Source organism: Primulina tabacum, chromosome 17, assembly GCF_025594145.1.
Source record: "Primulina tabacum isolate GXHZ01 chromosome 17, ASM2559414v2, whole genome shotgun sequence".
In the NCBI taxonomy this organism is placed as follows: domain Eukaryota; kingdom Viridiplantae; phylum Streptophyta; class Magnoliopsida; order Lamiales; family Gesneriaceae; genus Primulina; species Primulina tabacum.
This window is the reverse complement of record NC_134566.1, coordinates 12,652,638-12,672,693: the sequence shown is the minus strand read 5'-3', so window position 1 is coordinate 12,672,693 and position 20,056 is coordinate 12,652,638. Positions and strand designations below refer to the sequence as shown.

The following is a 20,056-nucleotide window of genomic DNA, read 5'->3' as shown; positions in this document are numbered from 1 at the left end:
CCGTCAAATTTGTATTTGTCTTACATTTTACACTCTTATATTTGTATTTATCTTATAATTTTAAGTCAAATGTATGAAAATATGAGAAACATATGTAATGTTAAAAGTTATCGGACTTTTTTGTTTTTTTTCACGTATATTAGATATATGTTATATTTAAATATTGTTGAGTGTTTTTAAAATATAAAAAATCTTTGGAGAAGTAAACATAATTAACCTAAAAATATAAAATAAATAATAATAAATTTTAAAAATTTTTTGACAGTTGAAAATTATTTTTTGGGGGGTTAATAAAAGGAGAACCATATAATTTCTCACTTTTAAAGAAATCAGTGTCCATTATTGACTCCCGAGTTCACCCCCTGCCAGCCCATGAAATGAAATTTAATTAAAGCAGTGCCTTGGTGTCATCCAGCTGCATCAATTGATTCACATGGTGGGTCACATAAATGATCGGTTGGTCCAAGCATATTCTACATTTATTAGCCCTACCGACACATACAATACTCAAACTTAGAATTCCAAATCCAATTTACCAAACTACTACATTATTTCATTACAAAAAAAATTGTGTAAAAAAAAAACCCCAGAATTACTATATACCATTAATCAAGAAAAAGATCTTCAGTTTTCTTTATATATATTACATAAATAGCACAATTTGTAATGGCTAGTTCGATTAAGTTGAAAGCCCAGCCAAGAATGTTACCCCAGTGGACGGTAGCCACGCCGACCCGTATATGAACTGGGCCACGGTGAACTTGCTAGCTTCCTCCGAGGAATTGATCACACGATACCCGGGCCATGTAACTCGTTGCCCCATCGCACCACCCGGTCCATAGTTCATGTACTCGCCATAGTACAGTGTGTCTAGAGCGAAAGTTGCGTTCCACTCGAGCCACCCTCTAGGGTGGATGTGATCGCCCAGGTACGAAAGCATGTACACCGTTCGAGAGAACAGCTTCCATGGTCGCCCTAAATACGTTGGATACGAGCCTTTGGCCATCTCGAGATCGAGTTCAGCTACTATTTTGCATGCATGGATTGAAATACCGGTGTTCTGGTTGGGGTCCTTTCGATTCTGTGCCGTGATGGTGATCTTTTGAAACGGCAAGGGCTTCCGAGCGTGCATGGTGCAATTTTGGAACACGACCGCGGCATTACCAAATATAAAATCCACCGTGCCGTAAATAGCACACTCCCGATAAAACTGTCTTTGAGAATGTGCGTACAGAGTGTCCTGATACCCAATAATATTGCATCGGTAGATCACCGCGTGATCCGCACCGATCCGAAGAGCAACTGCTTGATGCTTGTCTGGTCCAGCCCAGTTTTCAAATGTCATGTCCCTTGCAATAAAACCAGCACCGGTTGCAGCTGTACTGTGTGCAAATGCAAGCATGCCATTATTATCACAGGCAACAAATAATGATAATGAAGTAAAATAAAACAAAGAATATTACCACTCCTATAATAATAATAATAAAAAAAAAAAGGCCCCATTTAAAGTTCTACGGGTACACAGTGGCCTAAACAATTAAAAAGTACATGACCCACAAAAAGATTGCAACTCCTTTCGCATTACAGCCACTAATTAGTCATTATGTGTATGTCAACTTGATGAAAGCATTACGAGGTAGTAGTACTTCACTTATACATCAGTTTTAAAATAAAAAATAAATTAATTAATTGGAATGTTTCCTTTTATTCAGCAACCAACGTTGGGGAACAAAAAGCATTTCTGAATTAAAAAAAAATTGACGAAACAAGAGACAATGTAATCATCTGACACATCTTATGTATGTTATCCACCTCCCAGATTAGTGAGATAAACAAACATATAATATACAATAATATAAAAGACTACAAGGACAATTTCAATTGTTTGATTTTTCTTTCCTTTTTTAAATGCAAGTTTCATGAACACTAAATAGTCAATATTTGTTATATATCACACACACAAAGAAGTCATGAAATAAGAGAAAATGTACTGTTTGGTCGAATTGGCCGGTTCTATCCTATTTTCATGTACAAGATCAAAAATACATGCTGACGAACCTTGTATGGTACAAAAAAGATCATAGGTTCGTATAAATAATATTTTGTAAAATTTGAATCAAAACTACTACGATGTCTTAATGGATAAGTCAATTGATGGCACAGTGGACATGGGAAGACGCGTTCGTTGCATGTTAAAAACTAAAGGCAACTCCGAACTGCCTAATGTTTTCGTGTGAAGTGGAATAAATGCGAAAGGGTGAAAAAGGGAGTTCACCGAAAGTCGCTGTATGGAAAGTTGTCATGTTCAGCTGGATGTTTTTCCCGCCGGAAATGACTGTTATGCCCCTCCCGTCTCCAACAAACATTAGGTTCATCTTCCTTCTCCCCACCTTTAAGATATCCTCCTCATATCTACACGACAAAGAGAATCATAGCAGTATACCTAGTTACGTGTCGTAGGAGTAAATCTTGGATTCTTCAGAAAAAACTAGACGCGTCCATTTCCAGCCACAAAAGTAGCATAATTACATTTATTACAAGTTCCCTTCATGTTTTTTTTTAAGAAATATGTACTACATCATTAACACACTATCCTCACTAGAGTTCATGGATTGGCCTACCAAGAAATGTTGTCAAAATCAGCTATGGATTCCAACACAAAATATCGCTCTTAGCTAGTCAAGAACAATGGATACAAGTGACATATAATCTTTTGAAGGTAAAATCGTAACGTGTATGTCGATGTATTACGATTCATCTGAAAATAAAATCTCAAGATTAGAATTCGAAACTCGGTTTGTCTAAACCAATAGACGCGTAAGTAAAGTTGCACTTCCCATCAATCTTTAGAATTCATTTAATAGCAACATATGATTATACACATTATCAAACAACCGTTCACATGAGAATAATTAATAATTTAACCATTCATAATTATATATATATATATATATATATATATATGCATCATGATTGAACTTTAAGTCATCATCCTATTCACTAGCAAACTCAATTTATAGACACGTGGTTAAGAAACATGATCAAAGAGGGCATTTAAGTCAATTCAACATGCCATATGCGTGTAAACAGAAAGTGTAGCCACCAAGAACGAACGAGTGATCAGTCAAAACTTTTTTCGAACAAACACGTGAACTTACCTTCCTGCCCTCACGTAGATAACGAACCGCCGGGTGCTGTTCTCCGGCGCCTTCTTGATCGCCTCCGTGATCGTCTTGAACGTGCCGTTGCCATCTTGTGAAACGATTATATCTGCTTTGATCGCGGGCGCCGGCAAATCCAGCAGCATTCGGTCTCTCCGGGACAGCCAATTCGGGTAATGCTCGTGCTTTTTCCCCGGGCTGAGTAACTTCCGTCGGCGGTTTTGTATTGGGATGCCGGAAAAATCCTCGTTGCGCCTGGCGGCGGAATAAATTGCGAGACAGTTGCTTACGAGCCCGGATAAATCCTTCAACCTGTACAACATTTGGTTTTTCACGTATCCTTCTAAATCGTCGAAGCCTTCCATGCAGGTGTCGTGGTTGGTCAAGGAGGCGCTGAGCCAGGTTAGTACGTCTTGGGTTGAGCCGCCGGCTCCTCCGCCTGGTGCGACGTAGGTGAGCGAGCCTGAGAGCAGGTACACTGAGTCGTCGAGGAGCTCTAGACAGTCCTGGTATGCGGATCTAAAACAATGCCAATATTACCACATTAGAAGTCTTTCGACATTGAAAAGTACAAGAAATAATGTAATAAATTAGTTGATTTCAACATAAGCAACGGTGCATTTTTGACAAATATTTGCTCGGAAAATGAAAGGTTTGAATAAGATGCAGCAGACCTGACACGGGCATCCATCTGAATGTTGCTAATGTCGGAAGCAGAATACAGAGCGCGGCCGAATTTCTGAAGAGTCATGTTGACCGAAATGTGCACGAGGTCCCTGTCGGTGGCGGTGGCAGCGCCGGGGAACCCCAGGAGGGAGCTGACACAAAGATTCGGGAACCGCGTCAAGCTGCAGGTTCGGGACAAGGCAACAGAAGGCCGACGAATCCGAAGCCTCTCAGCGCCGTCTCCAGAACTCTCATTGTCCCGGAACACGACCACGAACACGGCGGAGACGGCGGAAGCCGCCACAAGCGTCGCGACGAGGATGAGAAGAAGAAGCTTGAACTTGGACCTTTTTGGAGCACGTACGGAATCCGTGTTCAGGCTTCGAGTTGAGGAATCCCCAACGGATTCTAGCCGGCCGTATTCCATCGCCGGAAGAAAATGTGGAAGGAGATGATAATGGAGAAGAGATATAGAGTGGGCTTGGTAGCGCGAGGCATATATATATATATATGGGCTGGATGAAATTTTAATATATTTTAGATTTGGCTACCGGTGGGTGACAGTTGAAGTTAAAGTGAATTTAATAGTTTCTTTTATTATTATTATTTAAATTTTACCTCGATGTATATAATTAATTTTGATAATATATATTTTATATTAAAATAATATAAAACGAAATACCATTTTCGGATAAATCTGATGGCCCAACATGTGAAAGATCACATCCAGCCCATCAGGAAGAATTGAATTCCCGTTTCTCGCATTTGCTCTTTTTGTTCATTTCAAGTTTATAAATATAAATATGTTTGATACAGTTTGAAATAGCATAATTAATTTTGATGTTGTTTGCGATTTTTTTTCGTTTTTTTTCAAATATTAATTTTTTCAATATCTAAATCTGGTTATGTTAAAACTAACACCCAATCTAAGGAGTCGTGTTGTTTAGATAGAAATCAGATTCTCACATTTTGTCGTTTTCAATTTTGTGTCGCTTGACATCCGGCACGCCCACATCTTTACAAAAAGTTGTATCAAACAGAGCCTAAAATATATATTCATGAAAATATTATAAATGCAAGCTAAACTTGTAATTCAAGGTGTTTGAGCTATTTTAAAATTATTTTCTGATAATATATTTGTGTAGTTTTATAGATATCGCGTTAGTTATAATGATTGAATTGTTGTGAGATGTTATTTTAATTTGAAATACTATGTTGACCTAAATCACATTTTATTTGAGATTAATCTTATTTTTAAGTTTTTTTTTTTTTTTTTTTTTTTTGCAAAACTAGAATATCCTAATCCAAGAGAATTTAGTTATAGTAGGTGTCTTGTGCAACGTCTCATATATCTGTATATGTAATAGAAGTGGACCTACCTGCACTGAAAAGCACTACTTTTTACATATAAAATAATATTTTTTACTCAAATAAACATATATTTACAATATATTTTTTTATATAAAAAGTAATATTTTATTCAAATCAACATATATTAAATATTTTTCATAACTAAATAACAACAAATATTTTTTTCAACGAAATAAAATATTTTAGACATAAAAATAATAGTTTTCATGGATCGAAAAATCATCATATATTACACAATATTTCTTTATAATATAACTAAAAAATGATATTTTGTAACATAAAAAAATGATATTTTTCATGAATCGGGTCGGATCAGTGATTCATCTCACATAATTTACTCGAGAAACAGATTCACAAGAGTTTTTTGTGATTTGAATATTATATAAACCTTGGATCACATCTAATTTGAGATTAATTTTATTCCTAGTTTTTCCCCTTTTGCAAAAATAGAATTACCTAAGCCAAGAGAATTTGCTTATTAGGTTTATTTCTTGTACATGAATATTGTGTATTGTCTATATTATAAAAATATATATGAATGCAAAAAATATTGAAAAAAATACCCCATTTTGATCAATTCGAATTGAGATATAACAATCAAGGAACTAAATCCAATCGCTATGAAAAAAGAGTGGGTTTTTTGTGAGACGGTCTCACGAATCTTTGTTTGTGATACGGGTCAATCTTACCGATATTCACAATAAAAAGTAATATTCTCAGCATAAAAAGTAGTATTTTTTCATGGATGACCCAAATAGGAGATCCGTCTCACAAAATACGACCCGTGAGACCATCTCACATAAGTTTTTGCTCTAAAAAAATGCTCCAATCGTATTTTTTGTATTTGATTAATCATTTTATTATGTTTTGATTTGTTACCCACACTTGAAGACGGATATAAGAGTAAACCAGGATCCGTTTTTTTCCTTTTCTTTCTTCTTTTCGTTTTTTTTTTCTTTTCTGGGTATTGTAAAGGATGAATGTTACGGTCATGTGCTATTTTGATTTTGGACTCTTTCTAGAGTCTTATCTCGTAAATGATCTCTTTTTGAGACCTTATCCATCACGAGTTTTTTAATGTGTCGTTACTCATATTATTATCTCAGAACTTAAAAGTGATTTCTTTCGCGTTTAATTATATTGATTATAGGTTATCCTGATTTTGGGTTTTCTACGAGGTCTTCTTCCATAAACGGACTTTATTTGAAGTCTTTTCTCTCACAAATTTTCATATTTGTCATTATTTGTAAAGTGAATTATTTCGTCTTCTCTAAAAAAAAGTGTGGATAATTCTTCATGATAATAATAATTTTAATATTGATTGATTTAAATTTATGAATGGCGGGGTCGGCGGTTCTGGTTTACTGTGTGATCCATATCGGGAATTAGCTGTCATCTACTATGTCCCTATGACTTACAAGCTTTTGCAACTTCCGAGCATATATATTCCATCCACACTGACCATCAAGAACCAGTGTGTGTTATTCAAGTGCCTTCCACTTTACTAACTTTTAAGACTGTATATTTTGTTTTTTTTTTTTTGTTTTTTTTTTTTTATGAAAGCTGAATATGTCATCGCTATCTTTTTGGGTGTGTATTGAACAAATCACGGAAATCAGATTTATAGACGATGCAAAAATATTTTAAATATTTGTGAGATCTACATTTGATCATTACTTACCTGTTAAAAAGATGTTTTAATTCTAATTCCAATATATTAAAAGTTATTTTTGCAATTCACACGCGTGGTTTTGATAAGATCGATTGGAGAAGAGCGTTGAGTTATAATAGTTCTTTCTTGAAATATTGAATACAAAGAAATTAAATCAAGTTTTGTTTCAAATAAAACAGAACACACTCGAAATAATCCCTATAAAACTGATTAAATATTTTAGAAATCATTTGAAAAGACTGCAAAATGATAAAAATAGCTTGGTTGAAGCATTTTTTTTCCAAACAATTGGTACGCAATATTTTGGTATTTGAAGAATATGTAAAATATTTAATAATAATAATAATAATAATAATAATAATAATAGTAATATATGATTTTGATTATTATGACTTTTAAAATATGATGTTTCCCGTCGAGCATTTTATTTTATTTCTCTAAATAGAGAGTGCCTACAAATTAAATATTTTCATATTTATGCGAGTAACAATGATATAGCTAAATAATTTGGCAGCAATCATATTAAATATATCACGAGGAACATTTGTTTAACAAAAATATTTGAAAAGCATTTTCCACGTCTCTAACAAACATTAAATTCCCTTCGAAAAATATATATATATTAGCTTAACATTATTAATATAGTTAGAACTTTTAATTTAATTTAAAATAATAAAAGTGTGGTTGAATTACGGATGCGATGAATCGAATTGAGTAAATTATTATACGTTTTTATCCCTTTTGAATAATACAAATTTTTATTTTTATTTTTAAATGTGTGTGTATATAAAACTTTTCAAATTCAACCTTACTCCATTTTTAAATGTTTTAAATTTCACTATTATATATATAAATCATACGTGGTCACTTTTCAGATTTTACAATAACATTTTTTCACTAAATGGTATAATTTCAAGCTTTTATATATTTCAAACATTCGATGAAGTTCAGCTCAAGTCTTTCGCAGATCTGTTAATCTAATAATAAATTATTTTACCATAGTTTCGTCTATCATTTTATTGTGAGATATCATATTAACCTTTTTTGTCATTAGTGTCTTCATACCTTGCATAGTACGATTCAACGACGTATTTGATTAAGCCAATGAAAATATCTTCTCATCGAGCTTGATTCAGATAGAAATTCCGAAACTACGTGACTATATATATATCTGCATTCGTAAATTCACTTGAACAGTTAGGTATCATGTGAACATGCATGAGACAATCCCACCATTTAGGTCTTCCATTTTATTTTTCTGTATTGAAAATCACAGCTTTTACAATAAATACTCTATTCAAACACGTACGCAACGACTTCTTCATTTTTCATTATGAACATTTGCATAAACCCTACTTAATAAATCTGTTTCCCGACCGAATAGGTGGCAATATTGAATTTGAAAATGATCCAGAATTTTGAAATATCCTCTTTACTTAATTATATCTGTCAATAAAGTGAAATGGTTCGATTATTTGCGTCTATACTCAATGTGAAGTAGATGACGTCAGTCTCTTATATTTTAATGAAAATTTGTAACATGTATCGACGATTCAAAGGTTAAAAATATATCAAATTATATTATGAAAATACTAAAGATCTTGAAAATATCTAAACGTTTGTAAAATTTCCAATCCCGAGCTAAATTAGGAGGAAAAAAAATATATCTAAACGTTTGCCTTGACGGTACAAAAACAAAAGTATGTGCATCACTACAACGATCTCAAATTCAAAACCGATACTAATTAGTTAGGTATATGTAATATTTGAATTCATTCACATTTTTCACTGACAAATAAATATCTTCGTTATGCTTACAATTTTTATTCTAAATTATTTATGCTCACCAAAAAAGGATTTAATTTCTCTGTTAAATTAAGAAAAACAGATTTAAAATCATAGCAAACACTAATAATGTCACTTGAATATTTTACATCTGAGTGACATAATACTTTGATTGCTTTTTTGATGGAGATAATTTTTGGGCATTCAGAGTTCAGATTAGGGATGGCATTGGGACAGAGATGTCTTCCCCATTCCAGCTCCATTCTCCGGTTTTTTTTCCCCTAATTGGAGATTCCTCATTTAATCTCCGCGTTGATTAAGTCCTCATTGGGTCCTCATATCCGATTCTGTCTAATTGACCTGAAAATTCTCATATCGACTTCGCGCACATTAAATCTTCATCCTAGGCCCTCATCTTCGCTTCAAATAATCTAGAAATTGTGACGAAGTAGGTTGAATTTGTCATCATCATTCCCGACCTGACATGAATTAAATCATTATCTCCGTCACTATTTCATATATATCGGTTGAATTAACAAAAAAGTTTTTCAAATTCACTTAAATAATATAGATACAACAATTCAATTACATGTATTAATATTAATATTACTAAAACAATACAAACATTTATAATTTATGGTTTTAATAAACAAAAAAATGAAACCACATCATTATCATGAGGTGACAAGTTGGATCATGAAATAGATTTGAATGTTATGAAATTAAATTTTTTGTGTGTTAATTATTAAGAAAAATCATTATTATCAATAGTATTGATTGATATTAGGACTTCATGACGGGTTGGGAGATGAAGATAATATTCTCATACTCGTCCTCGATTTACTTTAGATATTAGAAAATCTCCAAACCCACTTCATTTCAGGTTTATTCCCCAGTATACTAAATCCACGGAAAAAATTATCAGTCCTTAATGTAGACCTCCACTTCAAATTTTCAAGGTAACTATTATATATTTATTATTCTTAATTATTACATTTTCACAAAATTAATAATCAAATGGGGTTTGTATTTGGAAGAGAAGAAAGGGTGGAGTTTCTATTTAAGAAAGCTGTCAAAAGTGTTACGTAGGACAGGACCCGCCTGAGCACTCATCAAATCAATAGGGTGTTAATTGTCACTCAAATCCATGACCAAATCAATAGACCCAAACACCAATGGAATTATTTAGGGAAAAAAAATTAAAATTTTTAAAAAATATATAGTATAAGAAAATAATTTTCATTTTATTTATGATGATAGATAAAATTAGTAACCTTGATACACACTAAATAAGTCATCGGACTAACACGATAGTCTATAAACAATATAGAGATGATCAATTCCATAAAATTTCACTTTTTTCTTAGAGTAAGTCTCTTGTGAGACGGTCTCACGAATCTTTATATGTGAGACGGATCAACTCTACCGATATTCACAATAAAAAGTAATACTTTTAGCATAAAAAATAATATTTTTTCATGAACGACCCAATTAAAATATCTGTCTCACGAGATACGACCCGTGAGATCGTCTCTCACAAATTTTTGTCATTTTCTTATTCAGTATTGATGGTCAAAAATTATTTTCTCCCGTTAATTTATTTTTTTTCCATCTTGGGGTATATATTTATTTTATCAATTTTGTGATTTGACCGATTAATGATGAAATTTTTGTTTTTTTAAAAAGGGACAATAATGTGACAATATTGCATGGTTGATCCAACATGATATTAAATGAACACGTGCTATTTTCTATGAAGGTGGGGGACACAACTTAATAGCTAATAGCAAATAACATGCTTTTTCAATCATTTACAAATGTTTGTATCCTAATTAATTAAAATCATCATTTTTTATGAAATTTATGATGAAAATGTAAAAAGGTCAATAAGAAAGTAGTGTTTTTTTTTAATGAAAAATTCATTAAAATATGTAAAAAGTTAATAGTACAGATACGCTGGGCATCCCCAGGAGATACAATATCAGTAATCAGTACACCACCATGTATACATCAATGTGAAGAAAAAAGATGAGTAGCACATGGTATACATCTGTAAGTGTGAATCTTAATCTTCCTTATGATGTCCTCGATTTGTGGCTTTTCTGCTTCGAATATCACTCGATTACGCATGTTCCATACATGATAAACTGTTGCTCCCAGCGCTGTTACTCGCATTGACGTCAAAGTCGACTTTCCTCGGTATGTTTCTCGAAAAGCTTTGAGAATGGCTGTTGGCGTGCCCATATTTTTCTTCATGTCTAACCATTTCCGAACCCCATCCCAAATTTGTTTCCAGATTCGACACTCAAAGAATAGATGATTATTAGATTCTGGCTCTTGTTGGCAAAGAATGCAAGTCCTTTCGTCAAGGAACCCCATTCTATCGCGCGTCATTAGCTTCCGATGAGCAAGTAACCATAACACAATGCAGTGTTTAGGGAGAATGCATGACCGAGACAGTAAGCTTTTCCATGGCCATCTGCCTTTAGCTTGAACAAAGTAATTGATACTCACGAGAAATTTAGGGTCCGATCCACGTAAGCGTCACTAATCCAGACACGGGCTTCAAAATTACCCTGGGCCTGAAATCACAAATAAGACCGTTAGGAGGGGGCCAGGAGGGTGTCCCGGCGTAGCCTCTCCAACGGTCAGGTCAGAGACTGATGATATATGGGGGGATCAGCTAAGGGCGCTGCTGAAAACAATATAGTGAATCCAATAATCATACGCTCCAACCTGGTATTTATATGAGAATACCTGAGCTTGTCATGAGCCATTCACCTGTGGGCCTTAATGATGGGCCGGGAATTTGGGCCGGATCTTGATGGGTTCATCCCTGGGTATCAGTAATCATACGCTTTGGACAGACCAGCTGGTGCACCAAACCACGAACGAAGCATGATTGAAGCCGAGTAGGAAGAACCCAATCCACTAATGAGCAAGTCTCGAATATATAAAAATTGTTTGATTAATGGTGAGTTCTCTTTCTTCGCTTCCCAGTTCCAAATGTCACCGTAGCAGCTATAAATATGATTTATCCTATTCTTCTTGTTCTTCTTTTTATTTGATACCTCTTCAAAACCATCATCTAACACTGGTGGCTCACCACAAGTGCCAGTTGCTGTATCTTTTGTCCTAAGCATAGGCTTCTTTCCTTTGTCAGCTGTGTTATTCACATCAAGCTTTGGAGGATCATACGATGTAGATACAGCATTTGTACCTGAGTCTATTTCAATGTTACCATCCTGCCCACAATGGGCTGTTTCATCCTTATGCACTGGCTTGGTGGGACATTCAGCAGGATTAAGTGGTTGAGATGCAGGCCGAGGTGGTGCATGCTTGTGAATTCTACCAACTCTCGAACGTCCCCTAGAATTGCTCTTCCCCATCATAATACTTCTGGACCTCCTGCTTTTATTATTCATGTCATTGGTTGCACCTGCGGATCTCTCACCATTCACATTTCTGATACATTTGCTCGCATTGTGTCCAGCGCGATGGCAAATCTCACAAATTGGGATATCATGTTCATATTCAAAGGTAATGCTAACTTTACCAATCGGTAGTTCAATTAGTATCTCATTGATTCTAGGTTTTGATGCTTCAATCTCAACCAAGACTCTAGCATATTTGACCCTTTTCCTGTCATGGGTCAGCATATCCATATGAATAGGTTTGCCAACTTTCGAAGCTAACTTACTCAATATTCTGTGATTCCAACAGTCCGGTGGTAGACCATGGATTTGGACCCACGATGGAAGGTAGTTCATGTCTTCCTCCTTGAATCTAAAACATCTTGGCATTTCTTTGAGAAACAAGTGAAACCTGAACACCATATACGATCCTCCATTCAGTACACGCTCTCGGGCTTCCACATTGGGAAAGTGAATACAATCCAACCACTATCATGAGTTTGGAAATGTATGTCTTTTCCCCAACGTCTAACCAAATCGAATAGAGCCGCAGTTGGCGGTTTGCCACTAAGAACATAACCCAAGAGGCATATTCCATGTGTTTTCTCAACCGAGTCTATGTCTTGCAACCCAAATTTCAGCATACTCGAACCTGAATCCAATAAGAAAGTAGTGTTGTTTAGCAATGATGTTGCAACTTGATATATATATATACATCAGCTTCACCAAATTTCCGGTACGATAGGGCTATTGATTATTTCAAGACTTACAAAAATTTTGAATCAGACAACTTTGAATTGTAGAAAAAAATTATTTCATTTACACAAATCTTTAATACAACAAGTTAGTTTCATTTTTCAAAAATTAATTCTGATTATATTTTGAGGATCGAATATTTGTTGTTTGACGGAAAACTATAACTCATGGTAATAGTGCAATTCAAATATTTGAAACTGTATAATGATGTGTTGTCGTTGAGCCACCAAACTTAAATTTCTACTCTCTAAACAAAATGATTTTAATGGTAAGCATGATGGAATCCACGATAAATTTAATATTTATTTCTTCCGAGAAAAAAATGAATAAATAGGAGATTTTTTTGGATAAAAGCTAATTAAAATATTAAAATCTAAATTAGCTAGCAAGAAGAAATTATAAATCTAAATGAGACACTACAAAAAAAATGGCTTTTCGCAGCGCGCAAATTCGCTTTCCACGGCGCACATTGCACGCTGCGAAGTTCCAAGCTGTTGAAAGTTCCAGATTATCCGCAGCAGTATATGTGCACACTGTTAATACTATTATCAACGACGTGCATATGTACGCCGTTAATACTACTATCCGTAGCGTGCAATGTACGCCGTTAATAGGGAAAAAACATCTAAATATTAGCGACGGTTTTTGACAAAACTGTCGCTAATTGGCGTCGGTTTAAGCCGAATACATTCGTCGCTAAACTAGCGACGGTGTATAAATTAACGACGGTGTTTAAATTTAGCGACGCTTCCAAACCCGTCGCTACATGTCGCGACAGTTTAAAAACCGTCGCTAAAGTTTGCTTAAAAATAATAAAAAATTACTTTTATAATTTAATAAATTTTAAAAAAACTACAATACAACTACGATAAATTAACTGATGATTTTAACTAACACTTTAAAAATTAACCAAAAATTAAAACAAAAAAATTATCTAAATCGAAATTAAAATCGTATAAGAAAGAAAAAATTTAAGTGTTAGTGAAGTTGTGTGGAAGAAAGTGGAACGAAATCGAATATTTATAGACAATTTGCGACTATTAGCGACGGTTCTCCGTCAAACCGTCGCTAATTAGCGACGGTTAGGGTATAATCGTCGCTGATTTAATGCTCTTAGCGACGGGTTTTATTAAACCGTCGCGTAACGCGACGGTTTTTTCTTAAACGGTCGCCGATTTAAATCGACGACGGTTTATCGTATATCCGTCCTTAAATGTTGGGGCAGTTTTATAAACCGTCGCAAATTTTAAATTAGCGACGGTTTATTTAAAACCGTCGCTAATTTAAATATTTGCAACCTTTTTCCGCAGCGTGCTTTTAATGCACGCCGTGAATGCATGGTGTATTAACAGCGCACATTATTGCACGCTGCGGATAGTATATAATATTACTTTCCGCTGTGAATACATAGGGTATTAACAGCGCACATTATTGCACGCTGCGGATAGTATATAATATTACTTTCCGCAGCGTGCTTTTAATGCGCGCCGTTAATGTATATGTTATTAACGGCGCGCATAAAAAGCACGCTGCGGAAAGTATATAATATTTACAGCACACCTAAATACACGCTGCGGATATTATTTTCCGCAGCGTGCTTTAAATGCACGCCGTTAAAAGTACTATTCGCAGCGTGCTTTTAATGCACGTTGTTGATGATGTGCTGCGGAAAACCATTTTTCTTGTAGTGAGAATTAAATAAGAACGATAAATGATTAGAGAAAATTCAAATTTTACCGAGTTCGGATTCAAGGGGGTTCCACTATTCAGTTGTACCACCAGTCATTGACTAAAACATTATTTATTCATGCAGTTTCAAGCAATTAACCTTAGAATTACATAGGTAACCACTAAAATCCAGTCAAAACTTATCAGCAATCAACTGGGCACAATAGTGTTCCATATCAATTAAATATAGCATTTTTGTTTTGTGAAAACAGTTAATTCTAAAATCTAAACAATTGAGATGACTGCAATTGATAGATTCAGTTTCGGTTATTTATTTATACCACGTATCAATCATTTACGACAACTACATATCACTGAATTCATATATAACAGTATAAAATCATACATCAACAAATACTTGAAACAAACAAAAACATTAAACTAAGCACGAAATCTTACATTGGTAAAATTGAAATAATAGAAATATCATGATAATCAGAAGTAAAAATTTAGGCTTAGAGTTGTGAAAAAAATATGAAAATATTAATGCGCCTCATTCTTTTATCCTTGGTCTCCACGTGACGGTGGTCTGGGAGTGATTGATTATAGTCTTTCACGTATGTTAGAGAGAGGTGATAGAGAAAATATTGAAATTCAAAAATGAAAACCTAATCCTACTATGGAAGGATCATGTTTTTCTATAAGAAAATAAAAAATATATATATCAATAATAAGAGTTTCATTCTCTCTCCAAAATATCCAATGAATCAAATACCATTATTATGATCCTCAAAATATGATATTTTTATCATAAATTTCGAGCTCTTCTATGCAGATGCGAAGCGGTCATAAGGCGTGATCATATCTTGTTTCAAGACTTTTTCAGTTTGGTCTTTCTTTTAAAACTTCTTTACGACAACTTCAAATCTAGCAAAAATCACTATTTTTAATCCAAATTTGCTCCAAAATCATAAAACATTCTCCCACAACCAAATAACACAAATATAAGTCAATTAAACATGTATAAAATGGGGAAAAAGGGAAATATGATAGCAAAAATATGAATTATTACGAGCTTATAAAAACATCTCACACATCATGCTTGTTTTCATGCATAAAATAGTTCAATTCATTATTTCAACTCTTTATCATCCTCCCACTTCCTCTAATTCTCCGTAAAAAATTTCATGCATAAAAAACAAGTTAAATATTAAGCATCTCACGTACCAACATTATGAACAATCAGTTTTAATCAAAATGTATAGAAATTTAAATGCACGTGATCTAACAATTCATCCCAAGATTTGTTCATCACAATCTTAAGTGTTCGAAATATGCATCGAAAAAATTCTTGTACCAAAACACTGAAGATTTCTATCATAAATTTCGTAAAAAATTTGAAAAATAATATGAATATTTTCCAATGTGGTTCGTTAATCTCTTCGTACATCAATATTTTGTGAAAACGATAAAATTATTGACGCATAAAGCGTCGATCAGTCGATAGAAATGAATGGCCCATATTTCCACATCAGAAATCTTTTAAAAGTCAACATGAATAGATTTTGATATGCTCGCTTGTTTTTCTTGTCTGTCCTTCCTCAGTCCCCACCCAAAAGAGGTACAATTATTTTATTTACATGTCCATAGAAATCATTTTTCTTAATTTTATTAGAATATTTAATTTTTTCTTTTAGAGTGAAAGGAATTTGTTATAACTGGATTTTGAAATCGATACCTCGTTTCAAACATAAAATCTTGTTGTCAGATAAACTATAAATAATCGAAACCATAATATGACTTAATTAGTCATGTAAATTAATAGTTTGTTGCTTATTCTAAAAATCCGAGAATGATATTTGTATTTTTCTAACATTGTTAATTTATCACGGAAGAAATCACTATTTTCTTGCCCGCTTAGGCTAATTACGCACTTTTTTCCCAAAAAAAAAAATGCATGGGTTATTTAAATTTTGAAATCGTGTTATGGGAGAATTTTTGTGATTAACGAAAAAAACTTAATTTGTTAAACAACAAATGGAAACTGGGCCTTGCTTTAAAACTCAGTTATTCCAGGCTACTTATTGGGACCCAAGCCCAAAGATTTAAGAGAATTAAATTTGGGCCTGGGATTAGTGGACTGCAAGCCCACGTATTATCTTCTAGAATTTTCCTAAGCCTCGAAGTTCGATTGAACTTCTGACTCAAGTTAGCTGAAGATTCGCCAAACTGACTGACTAAATTCTGGATTCGAATCGATCATGGCTATACTCTCAGAATTCGAAGAGGATATCCACAGCAAGCCGACGACATCGGCGGTACCACCGGAAAAGCCGTTTACCGCTGCTTTAGAACCATCGAATCCGTTGGGGTTTTTGGAGAAGGTGTTTGAGTTCGTCGCAAAGGAGAGTGATTTGTTTAAGAGCGATTCGCTGGTGAGTGATGTTAATGCGGTGGTGAGAATGGTGAGAGATAAAGTGGAGGCGGAGGGGAGGAAGAGGAAGGAAGTCAAATCTGAAGGCAATGGTGGTAAGATTGAGAAAAAGGTGAAGGAGGCAACATCGGCTCCGCCTCCACCGGCTGTGGAAAAGGAGGAAGAAGCGGTTGAGAGTAAAGTGGAAGAGGGGAAGGGTCCTCGTGGTATGTCTTTTGTCGAATTGTTCATACTACAAATTTACTTCCTGTATAGTGTTTTTTTAAAGCTCATATGGTTTGGTTTCTTGCTTAAAAACGTTTTTTTGCGTGATTTGGTGATTTTTCATTCATCAATTGTACCTTTTTCTTGTGCATGACACGGTGATTTTGGATTTATCTTAGCTTTTGTTTCGGGTGCTGTTTTTGGTGTCTTGTTTTTTTTTAGAGATTTTTGATAATCTGCAACGTTTTTTTTGAGTAAAAACAGATCAGAGTTGGTGAAGGAGCTGGATTTTGCTAATTGGTCAACTAGCATGTTTGAGAAGCCCAATAGCTGAGTTCTATTCAACTGATTAATCATCAAAGTAATTTTCTTTTTTTTTGGGGGATAATTATGAAACGTAGAGGTTTAACATACTAATGAAATGGATAACAGTTTAGATAGATTCATATGATGGGGCTGTTGCATATAGAGGTGGTCACTGGGTTTCCTGGAAGGGGTGGTTGATATCGCCTCTGTTGGGGCTGCCTCTGATTGCAACGGGGATGAAATGGTGCATCAGAGAGTTGCATTTTTTGACTTAAAAGATTCCTTTTTAACTCAAATGGGAACATAATTTTTATGAGGAAGACAAAAAGTAAACTACTTGTAAACCAGTCACTCGTTGGACTGAAATATGAGTTGGTAATCTGAATGTTTGTTGTGAACATAGGTCGAAGGAGACAGAAGAGACAGAATTCTTTTTGTTTAAATATGCTCTTTTTTTTTTTAAATCCACATGCTTTTTATAGTCTTTAATTTTTCCTCATTTTTCTTACTTTTATTTAAGACAATATTATCTTGGTGGCTAACAGCTTACTTATTACTGAACAGCACCTAACAAGGGCAATGGGCTTGATATGGAGAAGTATTGTTGGGGTCAATCTTTGCAGGAGGTTAACATTACTGTTTCTGTTCCTTCTGGTACAAAGTCAAGGTTTATTGTATGTGAAATAAAGAAACAATACATCAAAGTTGGGCTCAAAGGTCGACCCCCAGTGATTGAAGTAAGTGTGTCTTCATTCTTATGTTGCATGTCTGTCCTGATTGGCTATTCTTGTCGTTCTTAGTACTTATGCTCGTTTTATCCATCTGCAGGGAGACCTGTTTCATCCAGTCAAGGTTGAGGATTGCTTCTGGAGTTTAGGTAGGCAATATAGCTCACACATATGATGTTCTTGTGGTTATCACTTATGCATTAAGCATTCGATAACCAGCAACCAGCAGCCCATTAATAATTCATCTACTTGCAGAGGACCAGAAATCTGTCTCCATTCTCCTAACAAAAAAGAACCAGATGGAATGGTGGAAGTACTTGGTGAAGGGTGAGCCAGAGGTTGACATCCAGAAAGTTGAGCCTGAAAACAGCAAGTTGTCTGATTTGGACCCAGAAACACGGTCAACAGTGGAGAAAATGATGGTAAATGGCTTTAACAGATGAGCTTTCCTTGAAAACCCAATGACAACCACTTGAGCTAGTTGGTTGGTTTCTTCTTCTGTTGGTTGGACTTGTATGGCTGGTGCGCAAGTTAGTACCCATAGAGTGATAAGAGGCCACAAATTTTGAATTATCGATCTACCATGTCTTGCTTTGATGCATTTTGAGTCTTTGACCCAAAGATTATTTACCATCTTATGTGTTCTTTTAATTTACTTGGTTTGAGCATCTTATGCCGTCTATTAACCAGTCGTGTCTTGCAAAATATGGCTGAGAAACAGAATTATTTGATTATTTCTCCTAATGATTCTAATCAAAATTCCTTTTTTGGACGCAACAATAATTTGTATTTTTAAGTATCTTATGCCGTAGAAGAGGTTTTGAAGTGTATTATGTGCCATTGCGTATTGTATAATGTCCTAACGACGCCTTTGTTTAGATGGCCTCTGTGTTTAGGTCTGCCTACGTACTTGTTCAGGCTTCAAACTTCTTCGTACTGCTACTAACTGTTCAACTTTTACTTGGTGTCTTGAAAATTTATTCTGCAGTTTGACCAACAGCAGAAACAAAGGGGCCTCCCGACGAGCGATGAGATGCAGAAACAAGATATATTGAAGAAATTCATGGCTGAGGTAAACACTAGATTATCATTCTCGATCACATCATACTTTTCCACATATTTCCGACTTTTGAACTCAAAGAAACTTACTGATAAAAAATTTGCATAATTTGCAGCATCCGGAGATGGACTTCTCGAGGGCAAAGATGAACTAAAAGAGTCGGGACTTGTCTGGTAGCTGTTAAAAAGAATGTCATGTGGTTGAAGCAGTTATTATTATTTTTTGGAGTTGGGAGAGGGTATTGTTATAATTGGTTTTCGAACTTGAGATCTCGTCACAAATTTGACTTTGGTGTCAGATGAGTTACAAGTTATTGGCTGGTTCAAGCAGTTCTCGTTTGTTTGTCATACATTTTTTTTGTAACTGATCTGGACAAGATACATTTTTTTGAACCAGTATAAAAGAATATGCGTGTGCTAGCATTTTAACAAGACAAAATTGGATTGTGATTTGTGATCAACCATTCATTGCATTTAAAGTACCCAAAAAACTCCAAAGTCAGCCCTTTGGACTAAAAAGTTTGAATGTCTTCCCTAGTTGGGTGGGACTCATAGCTAGTAGACTTAATTTAGTGTCCTTGTCTTTTGTTGGCTGCAGTTATTTATGAAGAAAATAAGATTGATTTAAGTATAAAGGATGTATTTATTTGGAAATATCTATATGTACTTCGGGTGAGAGTTAAACAAGAATAATCCGTGATGACTATGCTTTGTGCACTTGAATGAATATGTAAAACAAGGGAATGCCATCGAAAATATTTTAAAAGAACATAGTTATTGGATTTTCAGTGAACTAATGCTCTGTATATTTTATTATCCAAATTTTTTTGAGA

At 34.5% G+C, this 20,056-nt stretch overlaps 2 protein-coding genes across 3 annotated transcripts; one reads left to right on the top strand and one right to left on the bottom strand.

Moving 5' to 3' along the window:
• Nucleotides 1-424: 424 nt before the first annotated feature.
• Nucleotides 425-4,310, bottom strand: LOC142530792 (putative pectinesterase/pectinesterase inhibitor 34). The gene is made up of 4 exons (XM_075636628.1): nt 3,836-4,310; nt 3,159-3,680; nt 2,276-2,412; nt 425-1,377 (listed from the first exon to the last, which is right to left on the bottom strand). The coding sequence occupies exons 1-4, from the start codon at nt 4,252-4,254 to the stop codon at nt 680-682; spliced, it is 1,776 nt and encodes a 591-aa protein (XP_075492743.1). The 5' UTR covers nt 4,255-4,310; the 3' UTR covers nt 425-679.
• Nucleotides 4,311-16,694: 12,384 nt separating this feature from the next.
• LOC142531868 (protein BOBBER 1-like) lies at nt 16,695-19,688 on the top strand. 2 transcript variants are annotated; one of them, XR_012816389.1, is made up of 7 exons: nt 16,695-17,132; nt 18,001-18,173; nt 18,265-18,313; nt 18,420-18,586; nt 19,153-19,236; nt 19,340-19,435; nt 19,557-19,688. XR_012816389.1 is itself a non-coding variant. In XM_075638137.1 (6 exons), exons 1-6 carry the CDS (start codon nt 16,754-16,756, stop codon nt 19,376-19,378), a joined length of 891 nt encoding a protein of 296 aa, XP_075494252.1. In that variant the 5' UTR covers nt 16,695-16,753; the 3' UTR covers nt 19,379-19,553. The 2 variants fall into 2 exon arrangements, 1 of the variants encoding a protein (XP_075494252.1); XM_075638137.1 differs by lacking the exon at nt 19,557-19,688 and having other exon boundaries at nt 19,340-19,553.
• The last annotated feature ends 368 nt before the right edge of the window (nt 19,689-20,056 follow it).